This window comes from Orbicella franksi, chromosome 5, assembly GCF_964199315.1.
Source record: "Orbicella franksi chromosome 5, jaOrbFran1.1, whole genome shotgun sequence".
NCBI lineage: Eukaryota > Metazoa > Cnidaria > Anthozoa > Scleractinia > Merulinidae > Orbicella > Orbicella franksi.
Window position 1 is genome coordinate 32161531 of NC_138149.1, and position 21816 is coordinate 32183346.

The window sequence follows — 21816 nt, forward strand, 5'->3', positions numbered from 1 at the left end:
TAGGATCGCGTTGAGACAGTCATAATAAACGTGTGTTTGAATGTTTTTATCAGTCGTCAAAGTTTGATTTCGGACTCTTACCTCTCATGATCTTTTCCAAAAGATAACCCAACTACCGTTTGTTAAATTAATTCTGGGTGGTCGCTTAAAAGGGGTAAGGACAATAGAAAACTCAATTGCGCATTGGGATGACAGAAAGGTGGCCGCGGCCGCGGCCGCTTAATAGAGGTGACCGTATTAGGATTTTATTTACAGTATTCTAATGACAACATGCCGCTTAATAATACTAATAAGGGGAGGCCGCTGAATAGAGATTCGATGGAATATTGGTCAAAGCCAAAGCTGAATAAACGCAAGCACTGGTATAAATATGTATTATCAAGTTCAAAAAACAAGTGCAAGCCGGAGATTATTAAGTGCTGTCCACTGTGTAAACGCTGGTAAGGACATTTGATTAACATAACGTTCAAATTTTAAAGAACAATCATCATCCAAATTCTCATGGCCCTTTGGTGACCGTATTAACGGAGTTTCACCATCCTTAGCTACCACTTGAAAAAAAAAAAAGCGAATAGGCTATTTTCGAGTAGACCTCAAAGAGTCTTCCTGCTAAACCATTGTTCTAAAAATGCGTTTCATCTGTAAGTTTACTTTTATACAAATCAAATTCATTTTCATAAGAAAAGTTTTGCACGAGGATTCGTTTGGAAACAGAGGTAAAAGGCAACTTGGAAATGACTTATTCATCTGTTCACGAGAATACTGCACACCAGCATGAAGTGATCACGTGCTGGCACGAACAACGTACAATGTCGATCCCAGACCCCTAGATTTCCTACCAAGCCTTGCTCTGTCGAACATGCGTAGAAAGCCCCTTAGTCTCGAAACCTCGTGCTCAGCTTTCCATTGGTGGTTTTGGCGGTTGGGGTAGAGGTTCTTCCTTTGAGATATTACCATTTTTATATGCCAAGAGAACCCCAACCCTTAGGATAGCTGACGCCGCGATGGTGGTGGAAGGTGAGTCACTGTCGAAGTCGCACGCGAAACCGCCTTACTAGGAGGGGAACGTCTTGAGAAATAATTTATGTCATATAAATTATTTCATTCAGGGCGTGGAGTAAGGTGAACAAATCAATAACACTGGGAATACCAAACATCTTTGCGTCCTTTACAAGGACCGTGGAGGGGGGAGGGCCACTGTCCTACCACTTTTTAGCTTGGGTTGATTGTTTAGGGCTCCTGATGACATGGATATGAATTTTACCCCGAATGCTTGTTTGACTTGGCCAGATTTTTAACCCTACCGATGGCGCAAGGTATCGTATTTTTCAAGCCTAATTCGTATTTTTCAAGTCTCTTCATTGAGGGAAGAACGAGAATTTGTTTTCCACTGTGTCGTTTTTAATACTTTTCGACGAAGCATTCCACAGTTCGGGCAATCATACAAAGTTTACCGAGCTTCAAACGAGAGCGAAATTTTCAGACCAGTTGATTCTAGAGGACGAATGTTAGACAGAGACACAACGAGAAAACGACTCAAGTATAACATTTTAATTTAATTTTAAATTGATATCAGCAGCCGTAAACTTCTTGAGAAACGCAATAAGTCAAGTGCTCGACTTGCGATCTGCACCCAAGTCGACAACACATTAGTACAGGTGGAAAATTTAATTACAGCTATATACACGGCTAGTTCCCTTACAAAAATAATCCCTGCTAATTTACACACTCGTTTTTGCCCTGATATTAACATGCAAGTTGTCCTAGATGGTTCACTTACATTTTTCATAGTATAAGCTGGGGAAAAATTATCGTAGTTAAAAAAAAATTTCCCCAACTGACCAGTCACGTTAATTGCGTGACCTACTGTCCTCCTTGGAACGTCACGTCACGCTTGTTAAATTTCACCGGCGTATTCTAAGCTTTGTGAACGCCGACTTATTTCCATCTGCTGCTTCTAGCACAGGCGGAAATACCTGCCTCCATAGGCTCACGGCTGCTAAAATGCCAACAAAATATATTTACTTTCGTTTTGATAGCAACAACTTCTGGCTTCGACTTCAAGTTGCGGCTAGTGTAGAAAGCCGTAACGCGAGGACCCAAGTTAGGGCTGACTGGCACACATTCCTCATCCACAAAAACCTGATCAGCTGCGTTAATCTCCTAACACACATGTCTGGCTCTTGATACTCAGAGGAGAAAATGGATGCTGCACAAAGTTTGCGCTGAATGGGTAAGGACGATAAACTATTTACACCTAACATTTTAACAAAGAATCATCGATCTACTTTGCGCACGTTTTACTATTAAGACTGCTCAACAGTACTCCAATGCACATATTTATTACCCCTCCCACTACGAAAAGTTAAAAACCAGCCCCTTCCTCTACCCCAAGCGCAAGCACAAACGCAAGCAATAGGGATGACCCAAGTGAAAACGAAATTCGTCGTCAACACAAGCACAAGCAAAATCATCCGAACCTTCCAAACTGTTTAGGCGCGAGGTAATCTGGATCCAGTGTTTTCATTAGCCAAACATAACCACGTGTGGTAAATATCCCTGTCGTTTTCACTTGTTGCAGCGCAAACGCAAGCATAAGCGAAAGAACGAGAAAAAGGAAAATTTTGATCCTCGTACTTGTGCTTACACTTGTGCTTATGCCTGCGTCAACGTCGTTTTCACGGTGAAGAATTATTGTGTTTGCGCTTGTGCTTGTGCTTGAGCTTGTGCTTGCGTCGCTAGTGAAAACCAGGCTTAACTGAGCAATCGAAAGGAAACTTAACACACAACTCTTAATCGCTCTTACGTTTAAAGGTCAAAATAAATTACATCGAAAGATTGAAAAAAAAACACACACACAATACGATTTGCACTCATCAACTTCGGATCCAAAATCCTCTCCCCTCGTTCTAGGAACGAGGTTGTGCTGTTATAACTAGATAGGGCACATAGATTGAAATATAATACGTGACGTAGTGACGATTTCGTACAATGTCAAAGACGTGCTCTGTAGGCCATGACACGAAAAAGGAACACACAACAACATGTACCACGTTATCGGGCGCGAACTTAGAAAAAAGGTTTGCGAAAAAAAAGGTAATTTTTGCTTGTCAGCCAGTTTTTATCTCTCTTTTCACGCTTGGGAATTACCACGAAATGGCGAGCGGTTGCACCACTTTGTTTTGTTGTGTCATGGGCAAAAAAAAGTGTTCTCCATAGATGAATAATGAGCGAAAGTTTAGTTGCCCAATCGTCACTGATGTCACAAGTGTTGAGAACGAAAAAGGCTGTCCATTTAGTGAACATGTCAAAATAAACCTTTCTTTCGCCGGGAATAAAAACCTTTAGAAGCCTCAAAGTAGCACGAATCACAAATTATGGAAAGATTACGCCGAAACGAATTGTAAAACCTGGTTTGTATAGACTATTCCCTTGATTTTCGAAAATAATTTTGTGGTAGCTTAACTGTTTGTTTAGCTTTACAGCTGGTTAAAGAAAATCTCCTAACCAATCAGGGCCGAGATATTATATTTTAGCCAATTAGAAGGCAAACTAAAACCGCTGGTGCAGCCTTTCCCGCCCTTACCACTGGGTGTAAGGCATCGCGTTCCAGTGGGGAGCGTACTGAGCTAGTTTTACTAAGGCCATGGTCTTTGAACGTCGAACTTCTCACAAGCCGAACCTAACGCAAATAAGAAAAAGCTATAGAGTTTTCTCCTTTGCTTTACGTCCCGGCTCATGTGAAGTTCAAGGTTTGACCGTGACCTTACATGAAAAAAATAATTAAACCAAAACGTTTCAGATAATCAAAATTCCACTATTGATTTCGGAAGCTCAAGTTTCGTTTTAGGCAAGGATAAATGCTTTCGGCATGGAGAAGAAAAAGAACCAAACTTCAGGTGTGCCAGTTGATGATGGAAAAATATGTCGACTAAACGTAAGAAAGTAGTGATACAAGTCTATATTTGCTTAAAATGCTTTCCTCGCACCCTATCAACCTTCCTAATGACTGCTCGCCGAGCCACCAGTCATGCAGAGAGCCTGGTTTTCTAGACCTTGAAGTAATCCGATAAAAAACTTGCTTCTTTCGTTTACTCAGCTTCGTGCCTGGTTCAAGAACCTCGTGCAGCATCATTTAACCAATCAGAGCGAACACGTCATCTTCTCAGCCAATCAGGAGCGAAACAATATTTTGGCTCACTGGATTTTCCCGAGTTTTTCGCCGGTTACACGTTTTCCCGCTCTTGACGGCGGAAAGATTTTCCTGTTTCGAGCTGATTGGTTAGTTCTACCTTAGGGGCAGTAGTGAATGGTTCTGTGATAACTTTAACTTTGCTGGCGATTTTTACAGTGATAAAAAGAGCTAAATTTCTGTAAATCACAGAAATTCAACTGAGAGAAAAGCAGTTACCATCCTCTCCCTGAAAAATGGCTAGATAAAAAGTAATTTGTCTGAAAATACTTACACGATACCCTATAACTTTCTATTTTACTTAGTATTTATAGCAATATATTACTACATCTATATTGTATAACCACAAATTCCCCCAGGGTATCTGGCAGGCCACATCAAAGAGTACACTACTGACATTCAGTTCTCAGTTGCGACGTCATCTAATGCGTTTCTTCTTGGCTTTTGATCTGGCCGCTAATAAAAGAAAACAGAAAACACGTGACTGCACAATAAAGGTAACCATTTGTCAATTTCGACGTATTAAAATTAAGCTTAATAGTGAGGCCTAGAGGACACAAACAAAAGAAATGAATAAACATGTCATGCAATTCCCCTTCTTTGTGTCTTCTAAGCCTCAATACCAAGCTGAATTTTAAAATATCGAGAATAAACCTCTCACTGAGTCTAGTAACGTGACCATATCAATAGGGAGTTTACGAAAACCACGATCGACAAAGGCAACGGGGAAAGTCGCTAAGCAAAAGGTTTAACGAGCAGAACAATGGCTGTGCACCTGCGTTATAATTCTTGGTACATTTCTTTACCGTCCTCTGCAAAACAACAACGTGAAATGTCCAAAGTCTGCGTTGTTTGGAGAACGTGAACCACGACGGGTAATTCTTTAAAATCTTATTTCAAGTTTATCGCCGTGTTGCAGATTCAGTTTCGCCAATGTTGAATGTGAGAAACAAAGTAAACGACTTTAGAGTACAGCCCACTTGGAGACTACTGTTTTTAAAGGAGGTCAGTCACGGTATTTTGAGTTATTTTGGCCACATACAAAATTACCTTTCAATGGGAGGAAACCTGAAAATAACGGTTTAATAAGATAGAAAAACATCAAAGAGATAATGATAAACCATAAAGGAACAAGGATGGCAAAGGATGGAGAAGATTAACACGGATTACAAACGACGAATTTGAAAAATTGAGGCTAAACTTTTCAATATGCGCAAACCGTGACTGAGCTCCTTTAAAGTAGGAAATTTAATGGCGGTTGAAAGCTTAGGACTGACTCACCCTGTCTCCCTCGAAGTCGCTCTCTCTGAAAAATCAAAGACAAGAAACAGTATTGACAATCAACCCACTTAAAACTGACGTTCGCTAAAATTCAGAAAGATAGTTCATGAAAACAAAAAGTGCAAAACAAAGGAGAAAATTTACTTCGATTTGAAGTGTGCTTACCAATTCGAGAGCTTCCAAAGCCTCACTGATGGCCTGCTCTAAGCCAATCCTTACCTTCTTCGCTCTAAATAAATAAGACATAAAAATTATAATACGGAGCTAAATTTTCGCGTTTGGACGCAGTGTTTTGTTTAGTTGGTCGTGATTTTTCAGCCTAGTAAAAGTTCGGAAACTTTTTGGAGTTCTTTTGATCAACATTAGGAGGACTTCAAATTATGCATTGTTCACCGAGACTTTCAAATTGGCCTTTTCTCCGGTGTATTCGCCTTACTTGTATTTTTTCTTGCGAGCTTTATCGTCGAGTGTTCTCAGTCCATCAGAGAGTGTTTTGAGTCTGTCCACTTCAACTTGACTGAATGTATGATCACCAAACCACATCACCCAACGCTGTAATGAAAACAAATCGCATTATTAGTAGCCTGCTCCAGGCGCGAAGAACGGGTTGAAAAAAACGCGAGGGGCTTGAGGCGAGAAAGGGCGCTTTGTTCTCCGGACCCCTCCCCCCACCTCGTTCTCGCGCTCGCCTCGTTCCCATTTCGCTCACCCCACAAACCGAGAGCCTGGAAAAGACTACATTATCAGATGTCGGCTGGCAAAGTAGTAGCAACTCTTGAGCAAAAAAAACAAAAAACAAATTAGAATTACGGTAAGGGAACCGCAGAGCGTTGACTCCTGAAAACCAGTTCGCGGTAAAAATCCGTTTTATCTAAAATGGAGTAAACACGAGAATCCCTGAATCCTTAATCAAATCAATTCGACTAATTATAGACAGAAAAATTTCAATGCAAATGGCGAGATTTTGACTTATTTGCAGACTTCAAATAGGGCATTTTACAGTTGGGTGCTTAGTTATCTGGCCCATGAATGTAAGCAAGGCTGGAGGTGACCTTGCTTTGATACAGACCTCTCTGCTTCGGTCATGTAAATGAATCTAGTTAGCATTAGAACAACTTGCTTACAAAACAAAAGCAGTGAGGTCTGTATCAAAACAAGGTCACCTCCAGCCTCGCTGCCATTCAAAGGCCAGGTCACTGAGCAGACAACTGCAAAATGGAGCGAGACTGGAATATTTAAAATATCCAGGTTTACGGAAATTGACATACCTTTCCGTCATCGGGTCTCGCCTTTCCAACCTCGCTTGCATCCACCACTTTACCAGGCCATGAAGGCAGGCCACGGGCCTGCGCCCAAACAATATCACCGATATCAAACTGAGGTCTTGCGATGGACACGGGCGGCTGGTTAAGACATTCCTGGTTATTAGCCGTGTTGGATGTTACGGGATTTGTTTTGAGTGGTAGATATGCGCTCTGGTTGACCATTTGCACTAAAACGTTGGAAACAAAACCATTGTTATAGATATGGATAAAATATTCTCCGCTTCAGTGACTGGTTGAAGATTATGTTAAGGCAGAGAAACACGAAACAAGAATGGCTGAAATTGGGGAAGATTGAGGCGGATTACACAAAGTAACGTACGAACGGCAAGCTGCTTCATTCCTTACCGCGTGCGGGCTCATTTTGACTTGGCGACACATCTCCATTATAAAGCGAGTGAGACTGGCGCTTGTTACTGATTGGCTCATTCTCACCGGAGACAGATCGCTCATCTCTGGACTTGGGGTTTCCTGTAAACAGTGCAAAGGAAACAACATCTATCAAAATTACCAAAGAATCCTGCCACCTTAAACTAGCTTACTTTGAACGAAAGCCTGTTTTTGCTAGGTGCTGTTGTACAAACGCTCTTTATCAGCCTCTCTCAAACTCCGGGTTTCATGAACTCTACTTAATTCATCGAGCTTCAAAAAGGAAATCATGACCATGACCTTAATTAGCATAGATTTTTTACGATTTTATTTCTCCGCTATACTCCGCTATGCGCCGTATTTTCAACTCTCTTCTCGGTGTTGGGAAATGTGGTCAAACACGGTCTTTCGTGTTTGATCTATTACGCAATAACGTAGTTTGTGTTCAAGGATGAATACACAAAACACAAATTTGTTGCCTTATCATAGCTAGCTTCGATTATTCTCTCAGTCAGAGTGCCTGTTTCTATTGGCTCTCACGCGTGCTGATTCACTCCCACCCCACAAATACAATCATTCTAGCATGAATAATTACCTGCTTCCCTTCAATAATTCTATACCTAAAGGATGTGACACTTTGAGGGATACAGTCTTCTGGTTTTGTCTTATTACAAACCTAACAATTGGAGAGAGACTGCAGTTAACTCCCTTACCTCTACGTCGGTCATCACTCTCATTACAACTGTTTAAGTTGCTACATTTTTTGCTGTTTGAAATCCCTTCCCCTGACTGGTTGTTTTCAGGGGAGGATCCCTCGTTTTTTGACACCGCAGGATCATCAATAGAATCTTCCTCGTCATCATCATCATCATCATCATCTCGCTCCGGGCTGCAATATGCTTCTATGGCTTCACAAGACCTTTTCAGCCCTAGAAGAGGATTAGTTTCATAATATGCCGACTCATTGTACTTTGTCTTTTTAGTTTGCTCATTGTTATCACTGTAAGTTCTCTTTAGTGTACAAGCCATTTCAGATGATGTTTTCACCGGATGGCTTTCAACTGCATTAAACGATTGAACACGAGAAGGCATGCTGTCTACACTGCCTTTATTACTTGCCAGTGGTGAATCACCCTTCGGTGACCCGCGGCATCCAGAAAGCCCCTGGCTGGGCATTGGTAATGGTGAGTTCAGGGGGGACGTTACACTTGCATGTCTAGGTGAATGACTGCTACTTGAGCTTGATGTTCTCAAAGCAGTCGCAGACGATGCACTGACTTCCATACAACTGCTTCTACTGGACGACACAGAAAATGATGCACACGAATTTTGTACACTGCAGCACCCTGAGCTGCTGTTATCTGGGGTGCTGCATCTTCGTTTATTAGTTGCTCCAGGTAAACTCTTGGTTGCAACCCAAGGTGGCAGGTGATGGGCCGGGCCTGGTACATCCATCTTTTGATTACCATGACTAGCAATGCCATGGCTAGAAGGAGGTGAAAAGGCACTTCCAGGGTGGGGGCTAGGGGTGGACAAAGAGTGACCTGTGCCTGTGTGGTTGGTATTGAATGGCATTGTAACATACCCCAGGACAGCACTTGCAGCATGGGAATCTGTGTTAGTACCAGCCCCATATTGGTGAGGCGTAGTTGCAGATGTAACAAGACTGCAAGCCGGTGATGGTGAGGACGATGTAACAGAAGGACCTGTACTTACACTAGGAGCTGCAAAATTCACAGAAAATGGAAATCGGGGATGGTTGATTTGACCAAATGCGACATATGGCATTGCAGCAACAACAGCTGTCTGAGGATGGGTGTTAGCTGGTCCAGCGTTACTTGAAGTGGAGGGTTGAGAATTGTATGAGCCAGGTTTTACAGTGTTTATTGGGTATTTGACAGCATAGTCTCCAAGGTTTAATACCGTCGGTCCCATTTGTCCACTTCCACCTGTTTGTGACTGTATGGCAGTCATTGGCACCATCCTCTGTGCAGCAAATTGTACAGGGGCATTTGCTGGAACAGTGACCCTTGGCAGAAACGGGGTGTAAGCACTCGCCAAATGAGCCAATGTTTGGGAAAACCTTGGGGATGCAGCAGGAGCGATAGGTACAAATGAATCAAAAGCAGCTGCAATGGCAGCATTTTGATTGTTGTAGGAATATGAAGCCACTGGAATAGCAGCAGCGGCCGCAGCAGCTGTTGCTGATGGAGATGTTGCTGTTGTTGGCACTGGTTGGCCTGACTGGTTTGCCTGGGTTATTGCTGTAGGCATCACAATACCAAGCATGTATGGGTTGGTAGGGTACATAGCTTGAGGGACCACCCCTGGAGTATTAGGTGATGCAGCCTTGTTTGCATTAGCTGTGGCAATGAACGTTGCCGGGATGGCCCCCTGGTATAATGCACCATGAAGCTGATATGCTCCCTTCAACTGGCTGGAGTCCACATTCATCTGAAATACTTGATTTCCATTTCCTTGAAAGAAGACACCTCCCTGTGCTTGGGAAGTTGCGATCTGCAGAGATGGTACTTGTGAGGACCCAACTGTATTTTGCACCTGTCCGTAAGCACTCACTGACGATGGTATCTGAGCTGGACTTTGAGCCACGGAGGCAGCCTGGACAATCTGCTGTTGACTGGTACTACTAGGCATGGAAACTTGACCACAGAGACCACTCGCTGTATTCCCAAGAGAGTATCCTGTCACTGGTGGCTGAGTTCTGTGAGCTGATACATGCTGTGGTACAGTTGGTGTTGCATGGCTTGTCTTAACACTTGGAGCCAACGCTGCTGCAGCCTGTGTGATTTCTTTGCTCACTGCTGACTTACTACGGGCAGCAGCACTACTAACTGGTTGAGTTCCCCTTGTGTGACTGGGTGTGGCATGCACTGTATTAGTACCTGGTACAGTGGTGCTCGGCGAAGAAACAGCATGCCCCTCTTCCTTCATGACTGGGTCTTTCAGCACACTGTGGAATAATGCGGGTGCTTGTACAGTGGTTGAGACAAATGGTGTAGGTAGCACTTGAGATGAAGGTTTGCTGGCACTGTTGGCTGTACCTTTCATGGAGGAAGCAACAGCTGCAGTGGTTGCTACAACCTGCGTTCTTTGAAGAGGACTATCAAGTCCTGCCCTTGTTGCTTCTGATGATACAGCCGGCACTTTTGAAGCAGCAGCTGCTTTGAGAGTGGCTGCAACAGTTTTCCTGGGTCCATAAGACTTTGTTGGTTTGCTGTGGCGAGGTGCAGCCGCTTTAGGGCTCATTTTGACACTCGGAAGCTTGCCTACATTGGCAACTGACCTCACATCTTGCTTTGTGATTGGGATTGTTGTAATACTTGTCGACACTACTGATGTTGTAGAACTTGAAACACTTATTGTCTCCTTGATAGGGTCATTCTTGCTTGGTGCTGAAGTGGTCAATGAATCACTTGTTGTGCAGACACTTGATGTACTTGGACATTTTGTAAAAGTACCTCCTGGTGGATTTTTTGATGGTAAAGTCACTGAAATCATTGCTGTAGGCTGTAAGCTGACAGTTGCTGTGCTTGTAACAGAAGCTGTAGGTTTTGAAGCCTCTGTCACTACCTGCCCTGTAGATGCTAGGCTATTAAAAGAAGCTGACGAACTAACAGCAATGGTGCTTGTGACAGTGATTGTCTTTGATAACTGTGATGTTGTTGCCGTTGAAGGAGAGCTGTTTACTGCACTTGTTACAGTGCTACTTGTCAACAAAGTGCTCCCTAGACCTGCTCCAGGGTTAAAGAGTTTAGAACTGCTAACAATAGTCGCAAAACTTGGTAGTGGCCCCTGTTCAACAGCAATGTTGGTTGGTACACTCTGTACAGGACTGTTGACGATGGAGCTTGGTACAGGCAATGGGATGTTGTGAAGAGGGGACGTTGGCCGGTCAACATCAGGTTTCCGAACACTAACCCTCCGTGACTTGGCCAAGGGATTTCGTGGTCTTCCTGGGCCTGAGAAATAACCACCCAAAAACAAGTTTTAGCACTTGTCTTATGTTTTAGTTCTTCTATCTAAAAATCAAACTCCTAGTTGATAGCCTTTAAGATTGTGGATAAAACTCTGTTGGTGATGAAGAAAAGACACAGAATTGAAATAGGACTGAATTTGAAACAGTGGGATAATCATAACATTTAAACAGTCTGTTTGTGCTTGGTACGATTGTTTTGCTAGGTAAAGTTCAGCAAAATGCAGGGGTTTCTTTAACATTCAGGAGGGTAACTGGTTTTCACAGGTGGATAAAACTATTTGAACTAAACTTGTTTGTAAGAAAAAGGTACCGCTAGATGGTCAACACAGGCAGGCAAAATCATCCTCACAGCTGGTCAATTTGCCTGGTGCCCGGCCCTTAATGAAAGAGGGACGGCAGAGCTTGGTGGGGGGAGGGGGAGGGGGGGGGGGGGGAGAAGACCACTTTCCCCCAATTTCAAACAAAAAATGCATGAAATAATAATTTTACAAGTATCTCCACACCCACTAAAAGTTAGCGCCTCTGGTGCTCGCTTGTAAGGTCCCCCCCAGTTCAAAATATGCTCCACCATCCCCATGGAACCCCTGAAAATGTAGTAAAATTACTAACAGTACCTCTTTTTTGGGCCAGTGTTGAAAATGGCGGCAATTTGACATCATTAGGTTGCTTTACCGCAATCTCTGATGGCTGCTGAACGTCTAAATAGTCTAAAGTGTAGTGTTTGCATCCTGATTGTGAAGGTTCTTGCCTGCTGTTGACTGGAATTAACTTGCTTGGTATTCTTGCATCAAAGTTGAACACTTTGTAAATAAAGAGGGGGCATTCCAGCCCACATTTACATGTCCCCTCAGTCTTGAGATACTCAATCACATGATCCAGCGACCTTAGTCGACTGTTGTTTGGGCTGAGGAACAATGGATATCTTTGAGCAATGCTGTATACTTAACACCTTAATATAAGGTGGCTATGCCCTGGATGGTACAGTTCAAGCAATAACTTTAAAATGTTATTGTTGGTTTATTTCAGTCAATTCCAATTTTCCTCCCACAAAGCTGTCCTCCTTCCTATGAGTTTACTGTGATACCCTTGATGTTTTTCTACCTTCGTAATCTATTATTCTGAGGTTTTCTTTGACTTTCAAGACAATTTTTGGTGACTTAGGTCATGTCACAGAGAAAATGCACACACTTCACAAACATAACAGGTACACATTTCTACACCAGGATGGCAAATTACTTCAGAAGCTGGAAAAACACTGAAGAAAGCTTATAAAGTGCTTGCCTTACGCATATCATGTTCAAACTTCTTTTGCATTATTCTTACACCCTACAGCCAGTGATTGTGACTGAAATGATATCCAAAATAACAATTATGTTAATTCAAGTGAAACATTGTAGCCAAGTTTCAAATTTTTTTGTGTGAAGGATTCTCCTGACAACAAAGTCTTGACTTAACATGTCAAATCTTTCTGACATGTAGATGTCTTGTTACAGTTGTGTTACTTGTCACGACAAAATGTCAGTCTTCACACAGACAAAAATTGAGACATTTTTTCTGGATTTCCAAAGGGCTTGACTTGAGTTCTTTGCATCTTCATAACAACAATTTTGCCAAAAATCGATCCACAAACCTGTTTTGCAACTTTTAATCTCTCAATAGAATAAGCACTGTGAGCTACTTTGTGGTATAATCCCTTCTCTCCTAAAAGATCCTTTTTGCTGTTTTGCTTTCTGTGGCGGGAATTTAAACAAATTTCTCAAGTTTAAGTCAGAGGGGGCTTGTAAAAGAAGTATTTGTTTTATATTTCTGCTGGATGAAAACGTACAATTTCATACGAAACAAAGTTTCCATTCTTGTCTTCAATATTATGAAAAAAGGTTTCTTTTGGAAACATCGCATAAACGCTTTTAGTAAAATGCTAATAAGTTTATGGCTGGAGTGGAATCGAGAAACCTTACATGTATAGAAAAGAAAATTGACATCGAACAAAATTTCCGTGAAAAGAAATAAAACTTCCAAATGTACGGAAAAAAAGGTGCCGCAGAATCGCTTTGTAAAAATTAATTCTTCACTGTCTAAGGCTATGGATTACTTTTTACGTTTCACGCTATAAAATACTTCAATTTAATTTGTTTATCGTGCCCCGACCGAGCGTCGCCAAAATGTAACAACAATACCCGTGCTTTCTTACATTGACAATGTTATTTCCGAGTAGCAAAACGGGTTAAGTTTTTGACACTTTCCACTCGAAGTAAACCTTTTCTTAAGGCACTCAGCAACACCAAATATAAGTTAAATTCGCCATGCTGGCTTACCTGATGTATAAAATGGCACCATTTTCAAGTATTCGGCTCCAACCTCGTGGAATTTCAATGCACTTGGGCCCATTAATAGCTTGTTCGCTGGCGCTTGTTTCACTCATGATAATCCATGAACAGTTGTTATCTTCTTAATCGAGCGTAGAAGCAAAGGCTCGAAGAATCTCACAACGTGACATAGAACGAACAATAGAATCGACCGTGGCGGACATCCATGCGACGATAAGTGAATTCAAACACAGCTATTACGCGACGGCCGATACCAATTCACACGCTCACTTTGACCATCTGCGGCGCATAATTTCCCGAAAGAGAGATATCAGGAACTCTTTTAAGTCACTACACCGGCAAAGCTCTTGAAATGTGATGTAAAGATGCTTATATTTACATGTGAAAAGACACAGTTCTCCGCTAGAAATAGACCGCCATGTTGGAAATGCGTGTCGCATTCTATTTTCGAGGAAGTCGCCCGCTGAAAAATTGTCTAAAAACGCTGGCTCGTATTACTACGTGTACTGTAGCTCTGTGTATGTCTTTTTGTTTTGGTTGTTAGAAATGTTACATCATGCAGTGGCGCGCTAATACAAGTTCTGGGACGTAAATCGAATGGGTTTCTTTTCGTAGGTAATTGAGGCACAAAATGTCAATCTCAACATGGACCACAGGCTACCCAATCTCACTTCCAACAAGCGTGTGGTAAATTTCTTAAATTTTTTTTGGTGCCAAATAATAGACCAATTTCGATATATTAAAATTCAGCCTAAAACAATAGACCTCGGTACAAGACTCTAGCGAATAATTACAGTGTTTGTGGGGTTTATTCCCCAGACCTCGTGCTAAGGTCTATTGTGTTAGGCTGAATTTTAATATATCGAAATTGGTCTATTACTGAAGCCTTCCATAATTTTCCATGAGGACTAGTGAAAATAAGTCTGTCCACAGAGGTTCATTTTCTTCTTGAAATCTTGGTATTCCCTTCTGATTTTCTCAGTAATTCCATTCATATTTTCTTAGTCATTCCTTTCTGATATTCTTGTAAGTGAGCAAGCACAATTAACCAACCATGGGTGATAAGCCGTGATAGCTAAGTCTGTTTTGTCTTGACCCATTCTCTTCCCCAGCCCCATGCATTCATTCTTCCACAAATCCTCTGCTGTTTATTATATTTTGCTGGTGTGCTTTAGAAGAATAGTACACAAATTAGCCTGTCCATTCAGATGCTTTCTAAATACCAGTAGTGATTTCATTGCCTGGACCCCCTAAGCTCCACCTTTCAAGTTAAAGAGTGAAGGTTCAGAGCAATGGGCCAACAAAAAATCTCAGCCACATTGCCACAGCATTTTCATTCACCAAAATTTCCACAAGTTAACGTTTCTTATACTCAAATAGAAACATGCAAAACGTTTTCTACTCCTTTGAAAATGGTTGAAAGCCCAAGAACTATTACAGTTCCCTTGCTGTATATGCAAATTTACATCATCACACCCCACCTTCATTCATCACACAAATATAATTACTTTATTTTCATTCTATTTTTTAATTGCATAAACTAATATACACCTTTCCTTACAAGAATAAAACAAGTTTGTTTTTCTTATTTACAATTTTACCAATAAAATATTCTCGACTGTGTATATAGTGTACTGATAACATATTTCCAATAAATATTGGAAAATATCTACAGTAGAGTTTTGGTCACAGCTACATGTACTTCTTTCCTTTTTAGGTAATTTTAATTTTTAAAGATATTCTTACCCTGCTAGCAGAGCTACCTTAATCTTTCCTAGGAAAGATTGAAACGGCTCTACATGCTAGCAGTGCTAAGTACCCTAACCTTAGAAAACACGACTGATTTACCTCTACCTTTAATACAACTTAAATATTACTCTTCTTTTCTCTGATGCTGCACTGGAAACAAGCTGAGTTAATTTCAACACTGAGAGATCTTGAATAAATGTGTACAATTTACTCCTGACTTCTAAAGCTTACCTTACATTATCACCCCCACCTGTAATGCCATGCAATTAAATTGCTATAGATGGGGCTGTGCTCTAGAAGTGCCCTGGTGTCACAAGTGACTAACTTTTGCTTTTGGGTGACTGGAAAAACTTACATTTTTCATATAACATTAAGTGCTGGGTACCCAGGATTTCATGGTTGGGGAACTTTGGGCTCCTTACAATTTTCTTAGACCACAACCTTGATAGAGGACACTGGAGTGCAATACACCGCCCACTGGCATTACAAAACGACTTAATTAAGTCCCTCTCTCCACACCATTCATTGTATCCATTCTATTCCTATGAAGTTTCTACAAAGTTGTAAAAATATCATTCTCTTCTTTGATTGTGGAGACTTGAATAGAACTTATTCTTGCATTTCCCAGATCAGATGTCATAAATTTCAGCAATCCTTGCTACACCCTTGTTGACTGGCGTTAAACATGCATGGGCCATTACAAAACAGGCAAATGGAGCTGAAAACAACAACAAAAAAATCACTGTTAAAAGTTAAAACAAAGGTGACCATAATAAACATACAGTTAATCAATAGTAGTATATTCTTAAGGTGGGTCTTCCTACAGTGAGGTACTTGAAAGCAACCAGTATACACATGTACATTCTATTTTTTTAAAAAATTGCTCTTGGTTGGAAAGTTTCCAAACAAAGAATCTTTTATTTTTTCTTGATCCAAAATGATCAATGTATAAGTTATCCTTCACATTTAATCTTTTGCTTCAATTTATGATGGTAAATGGTATGGGAAAAGGAAGTAAAAATCAAACTGCCTGAAAAATTTAAAGAAAAACAAAACAAAATCAGAACTTAAACAGATCAAATGGTTGAGGATATCTTACCAATGTAAAATATAAAAGGGACAGCGGTGGGAAATAATCCATAGAAGGGAAGCTCAAGCATGATCAGTGCTGTTAACTGTTCTGAAAGGGATAGCTTCCGTCCTGAAAGACAAATCAACGACAGTTATTGTCTCAAATATCTTTAAACGGATTCTTCACAAACTTAAAGGGCTAATATTTCCATGTACCGTAGCTGCTCATTTATGGCTTGTTATTATCTTACAGTGCAATATGCTTAGGTTAAAGGATTTACTGTTGTCATGTTTGTTTTCTTAAAAATCATTCTAACTTTTTAGCCATGGTGGCAAAAATAAAGACCCCTCCAATTTTTGTACCTCCTTTAAATTATAAAAAAATATTTACAAGTTGTGGACTGAACATTAACATTGCCTCCTTTCAGGATGAAGAATTAAGAGATCTTATGTTCCTTTTCACAATACTCGTTCATCTTTCAGGCCATTAGGTACACAAGAGTGAAAAGACTTGAATAAAAACAAAGCAAGCATTTGGTTAAGTGTACATTTGCCAAGGCCAATCCATAGTGGCCTCTGACCTGTGTTCTCTTCAAATATGACAAACTATGGCTAGGGTGGTAAACTGCAAACTCCAGCCACAATGTACTATAAAGTAAAGCAATCTATTTACTTAGTAAATTCGAAAATGCTTCCACATTTTCTCAGTTAAAATCTTGTGAGCTAAAACCACATAATTTTTTTTTTATTTTACTTTGACTTGCTCTTAGGTGTACTGAGTTGCCCTTTATCTTCAGGGAAGTAACTTACCCATTTTAATTTTAAACTTACCCAACAACTCAATGGGGCAACATCCAATGACATTCAGCACATAGATTAGAATGACTGTAACGCATGTCCACAGCACACAAAAGTTTAAGTCTGCAGAGTCAATCCTGCAAATAGCCAAAGCCTGGAAATCAAGTTTTTGATAGCAGAGGGCATTTTATCTGATAACATGCTAAAAACACCTGAAAAAAATTAGACTACCAGCAGTCTCTCTTTTGTTTGAAAATTCATAAGAAAAAGAACACAAGAAAGAACCACATTCACAGTCACACTCGCATACTCACTTGTTCTGCATTTCTCCCACCAATTTTCGAGCAAAAGAGAGAATGCTTGCAGTCTATAAAAAATACTCACATCACCAGTGAAACAACAACGAGGATAAGTAGCAACCATACATAGTTCAACTGATAGTATGTCATGTTGTGGCCAAAATTTTCAGCAGAAATACTCCACTGGTTTCTCCAACACAGACTAAAGAATCTTTTCCAGGGGCGTGTAATAAGTGGAAAAAGAAACTGGAAGCTATTAACAGTGTGTGTTGGAGATTCTTTCTCTTTGTATGGTGGAGGATCGTCAAATTCCACATTGTCTGTTGTTTTATTGGAAGTCTCACTGATGTCTTTCTTCTGTGGATCATGGCAGCTGTTCACATCTTGAGCCATTTCATATATTGGAGGAGGTCCAAGGGGAAAGTCGTTTGTATTTGCCAACATTGTGTGTAGCATCCAATGATGTCAATAATGACCAAGTCAGCTCACAATCTAATCAAAATATACCTGTACAAAAGAGATATACATTCTTAATATTTAATTCAGGGATTACACAACATTAACTTCTCACTGTACAAACATGTAACAAAGAGAAAAATCATTTTGTTGTACGATACTACTATTAATAATTTGCAATTTATTACATGACAAGCCTTGAGGTAATTATTCCAAGTGTTCTAAGTGGTTCTATTTTGGTCAACATTTTGCTATATGGACTGTTTTCATGGAAATGGTCATAAGCCATGAACTGTATGTTTTGTTTTGTACCGTATAAACCATTTACTAATCTAGCTTGCTTGAGCGCTTGAGCCATGCTGGGGAATATCCGAAATGCCATGACCTTAGGCCAATATTCCTCAGTATGGCTCTTGTGCTTGTTAGTAAGTAAGAGGTTTATAAGTGTCACCCTATTTAAATAAAGGTTGTTTGATTGATTGATTGAAGAGGTTATTATTTCAATCATTACAGTAATTATTTTAATATTTAATATAATTTAATAGCTAAAACTAAGGGATAGTAATTCCTTTACCAACAAATCCTCGGAAGAAACATTTCAGTAGAATGGTAACTCGAACCTGAATAACTTGAACTCCCCCACTTACTCAAACTAAGTCCCATTTCTCTTGGATGTGACCCTACTGTTCAGTCATATGGTCTTTTTTTAACTTTTAACTCGAACTCGAATAACTCAAATTTCCTGCTAACTTGAACTAAATTCTGTTTCCCTTGATCAAAATTTACCCCGATAACTCGAATTCTGCTTGATATAACTCATTCCATTAGATTTTCTAGTCGTGTAATCGATAAAAACACATACAAACTAACACTGCAGCAATTTGAGGACATAACTGAGTCACACATTTCACAGTACTGTATTTACATGGGAAAGGTGCATAATCGTGTCACAGGTTCTGACGAGATAAGTTTTATTTGCACTGTACTGTATACTGAACTGCTGAAAAATCAGTGAACTAACAATTACTAGATATTCAATCGACCGCGATAACTCGAACCCCCGTTAACTCGAACTGTTTTTCGTCTGCCTTCAGAGTTACCGGGGTTCTACTGTATATATTGACTGAACTGGCTAGACATTCAATAATTCGATAAGACAAGTAAAGGTACATGTAACATCAATAATGTCTCTAAAATCTATATTTTTACATGTAAGTCTTACAAAATGATCTCTACTGATCTACGATCTACACTCTCAGCTGCCAGATGATCTGATGGAGTTGATCGAGAACTTCAGTGCCCCAAAATAACCCCAGATGACACAATTCAGATATCTTCGAGTTCAGAAACTACAGAGCACTAAAATACTGATAAAATTAGGGGTTTGCTTCGTACTGTACCTCTAATACAAGATCTTCCACTGCTGTTCGTCCTTTCGATACCCACAGTCCATTTCGTTTTGTTTTGATCTTGTCCACAATTCCTTTCGATCGTGGCGCAGAACGACAAGAGGCCTGGGAACGATAGCTGTTTTTGGCCAGGCGAAAAGCGAAAGGTTGATGTAGATTGTGCATCTTCTTCCGCCTGGTCAAAAATTTCGCGCCGTGGTTTGATTTAAGTCCCTCAGTAAAAATTACGAGTCTCCAAATTCCTGGAAAGTTCTTTGATTATCTGCAAGATTTGCTGTTCTCACGACACAGCGTGACATCAGTCTGTGTATGTCGGACAGTCTGCCTGTGTAAGGGTAGGGGCTTGCTCAGTCTTTTCTCACTATTCCCCTCTGAGAAGTCTATTCAAACGTCACAGTTTAAGGTCCTCGATTTCCTCCATCCAGCAGCAATGGGAAAGCGGATAAAAGAAGTCGGCGAACAGGGTTTGTTGGGCGTGTTTTGAAGTATAAAGTCTGACCCCTTCCCCTGACTACCATTTGAAAAGGACAGGGGTGCTCGTGTGAAATTTTGAATAGAACCCCTAAGGTACCAAGATCCTGTTTTGTTGGCATGACATGGAATTTTTTTCACCCCCAAGAGGTACCAAAAAAGAGTTTTTAGGCTGGACACCCGAAGAGCTACCATACCCTTTTTTTCAACCCCCGAAGGGTACCACGACTCCACGAGCACCCCCGTCATTTTTATATGGGAGTCTCCTCCCTGGGGTAAAGTTGCGACACTTTACAGGTGAAAAGGACTTATATCTGCATCAACTGCTCTAATAACACAACGTACAACGCTGTTTCGGTCAACAGCACCTATTCAATTTTGTTTTATTAATTTATCTATTACAAATCATGGTAGGTTAAAAGTATAAATAAATGTGCAAACAAAAATATCCACAAATATGCAAACAAAAAAAAGTGTGAAGAAGCATAAGGTAAGCCGGAAGTCCGAAACATTTACTGGAGAATTAGGACATTTTTTTGGTATTCTTCGATTTTACTGGATCCTGACGACCTCCGAGCAAACAATGGACGAGGCTTGACACCTGATCGTATCATGTTTTTACCTGATCTGCATTTCTAGAGCGTTAATTATGTTTTTACCGACATAAACAACATAAAAGGTGAACGTGCAAAACGCTGCACAATCTAGCGTCTATAAGTCGTTCTCAGGTCAGGTTAGAACCGCAAGCACGACACTCAACATCAGTATACTCAAGTTTTGGGGGAGGAAAAGAACTTTCCTAGATCAGAGTGATCAGCTCAATGGAGCCTGAAATATGCACGAAAATGTTCAGGAATTTGAGTGAAAAACTCAGAGCAAAATTTCCTGTGACTACACTTAGCTACTACATGGTAAAAATTGCCCGTCGCGATGATGCTTTCTCGCAAATTTTTGAACTGGAAGCAAACCCAGTAGAAGGTCAATCACTGCAGCCAAAAGGTAAGAAAAAGAGAAAAAGCAAAGGCGAAAAACAAAAGAACATTACAAAAAAACCGAAAAGCCTAAAGATGTAGGTCACATTCCCGTCCAAAAACTCTAAAATTTGGATTTCTGTGCATGCCCGAGCAAACATGGCGTAAATCGCGATGCTTGTCAGTGGAAAGTAAAGCATGCTGTCCTGTTGCAAATGCCTTTTTGAGTAGATTGGAGCTAATTTGGCTCACATCCAGCCTGAAAATCTCCAAAATGTCCAAAATGTGCGTTTATGGCAAAAAAGCTCCGGGAGTCAATGGGTTAAGGAACACGGTTACCGCTAAATTTTGGAACAACACAACAAAGTAATAATTGTGCTGGTGGAATGTCTTCCTCTTGAACTGCGCATAACTGATCGGATGACTTAAATTGGAATTGACTTATTAATTATAACCATATGCTAATCTACACATTTTTACTGGACTGTTATGCTCTTCACCACCACTTTTGATTATCACTGACTTTTACACGATTTTTGTCATCCACATGGATGAGAAAGTCGCAAGTGATTCTTTTGAATCTTTTCGTGTCAGTTTGGAAGAGGGAGGAACTAGGGAATCTACCAGAGAGGCTCGTCTCTGAGCCTTTTATTTTTACAAGACAATTTGGGCATTGTTTCTTTTAAAATATGATAATAATCGACCTGGTTAAATTTGAACTGATCAAGATATGTGGTAAGGTGCACGAGTAAAGGAGAGGGATTGGGTAACAGCCAATAAGAGACCCCTTCGGAAAAAAAAGTTCCGTCCTTAATGTTTACTTAATGTCGTGACATTCAAATTTCACGTTTGTAAAATTATAAAAATTAAACCCCAGTGAGAGGAAAAGGCAGCAAGTGACGTTTCGTGACTCTAGTTTTCGTAAAGTAGGCTCCCGACCACAGATACAAAGGGAAAAAAGTTAGAAATATTGGTTGTTTAATTTCAAAGCTAAAACAGAGATCAAAGAATTTTTTCCTTGGATCTTCGCACTAGGCTCGCTCTCCCACCCCGCAACAGAATACCTCGTTGCCTGTTCGTATAATGTTGAATATTTTATTATGG

At 40.5% G+C, this 21816-nt stretch overlaps 2 protein-coding genes across 3 annotated transcripts; both read right to left on the reverse strand.

The window, feature by feature from the left end:
• Positions 1–1529: 1529 nt before the first annotated feature.
• On the reverse strand, positions 1530–13915 carry LOC145488244 (uncharacterized). Its single transcript, XM_081467066.1, has 9 exons — positions 13477–13915; positions 11776–12065; positions 7878–11144; positions 7144–7266; positions 6742–6965; positions 5910–6025; positions 5639–5702; positions 5474–5498; positions 1530–4648 (listed from the first exon to the last, which is right to left on the reverse strand). Exons 1-9 carry the CDS (start codon positions 13581–13583, stop codon positions 4611–4613), a joined length of 4254 nt encoding a protein of 1417 aa, XP_081323192.1. The 5' UTR covers positions 13584–13915; the 3' UTR covers positions 1530–4610.
• A 1070-nt stretch (positions 13916–14985) lies between these two features.
• Positions 14986–20176, reverse strand: LOC145488245 (uncharacterized). 2 transcript variants are annotated; one of them, XM_081467067.1, is made up of 5 exons: positions 19084–20176; positions 17491–17912; positions 17140–17243; positions 16337–16438; positions 14986–15955 (listed from the first exon to the last, which is right to left on the reverse strand). In XM_081467067.1, the coding sequence occupies exons 2-5, from the start codon at positions 17859–17861 to the stop codon at positions 15867–15869; spliced, it is 666 nt and encodes a 221-aa protein (XP_081323193.1). In that variant the 5' UTR covers positions 17862–17912; positions 19084–20176; the 3' UTR covers positions 14986–15866. The 2 variants fall into 2 exon arrangements, with proteins under 2 accessions (XP_081323193.1, XP_081323194.1); XM_081467068.1 differs by having other exon boundaries at positions 14987–15955; positions 19262–20176.
• Between the last annotated feature and the right edge of the window lie 1640 nt (positions 20177–21816).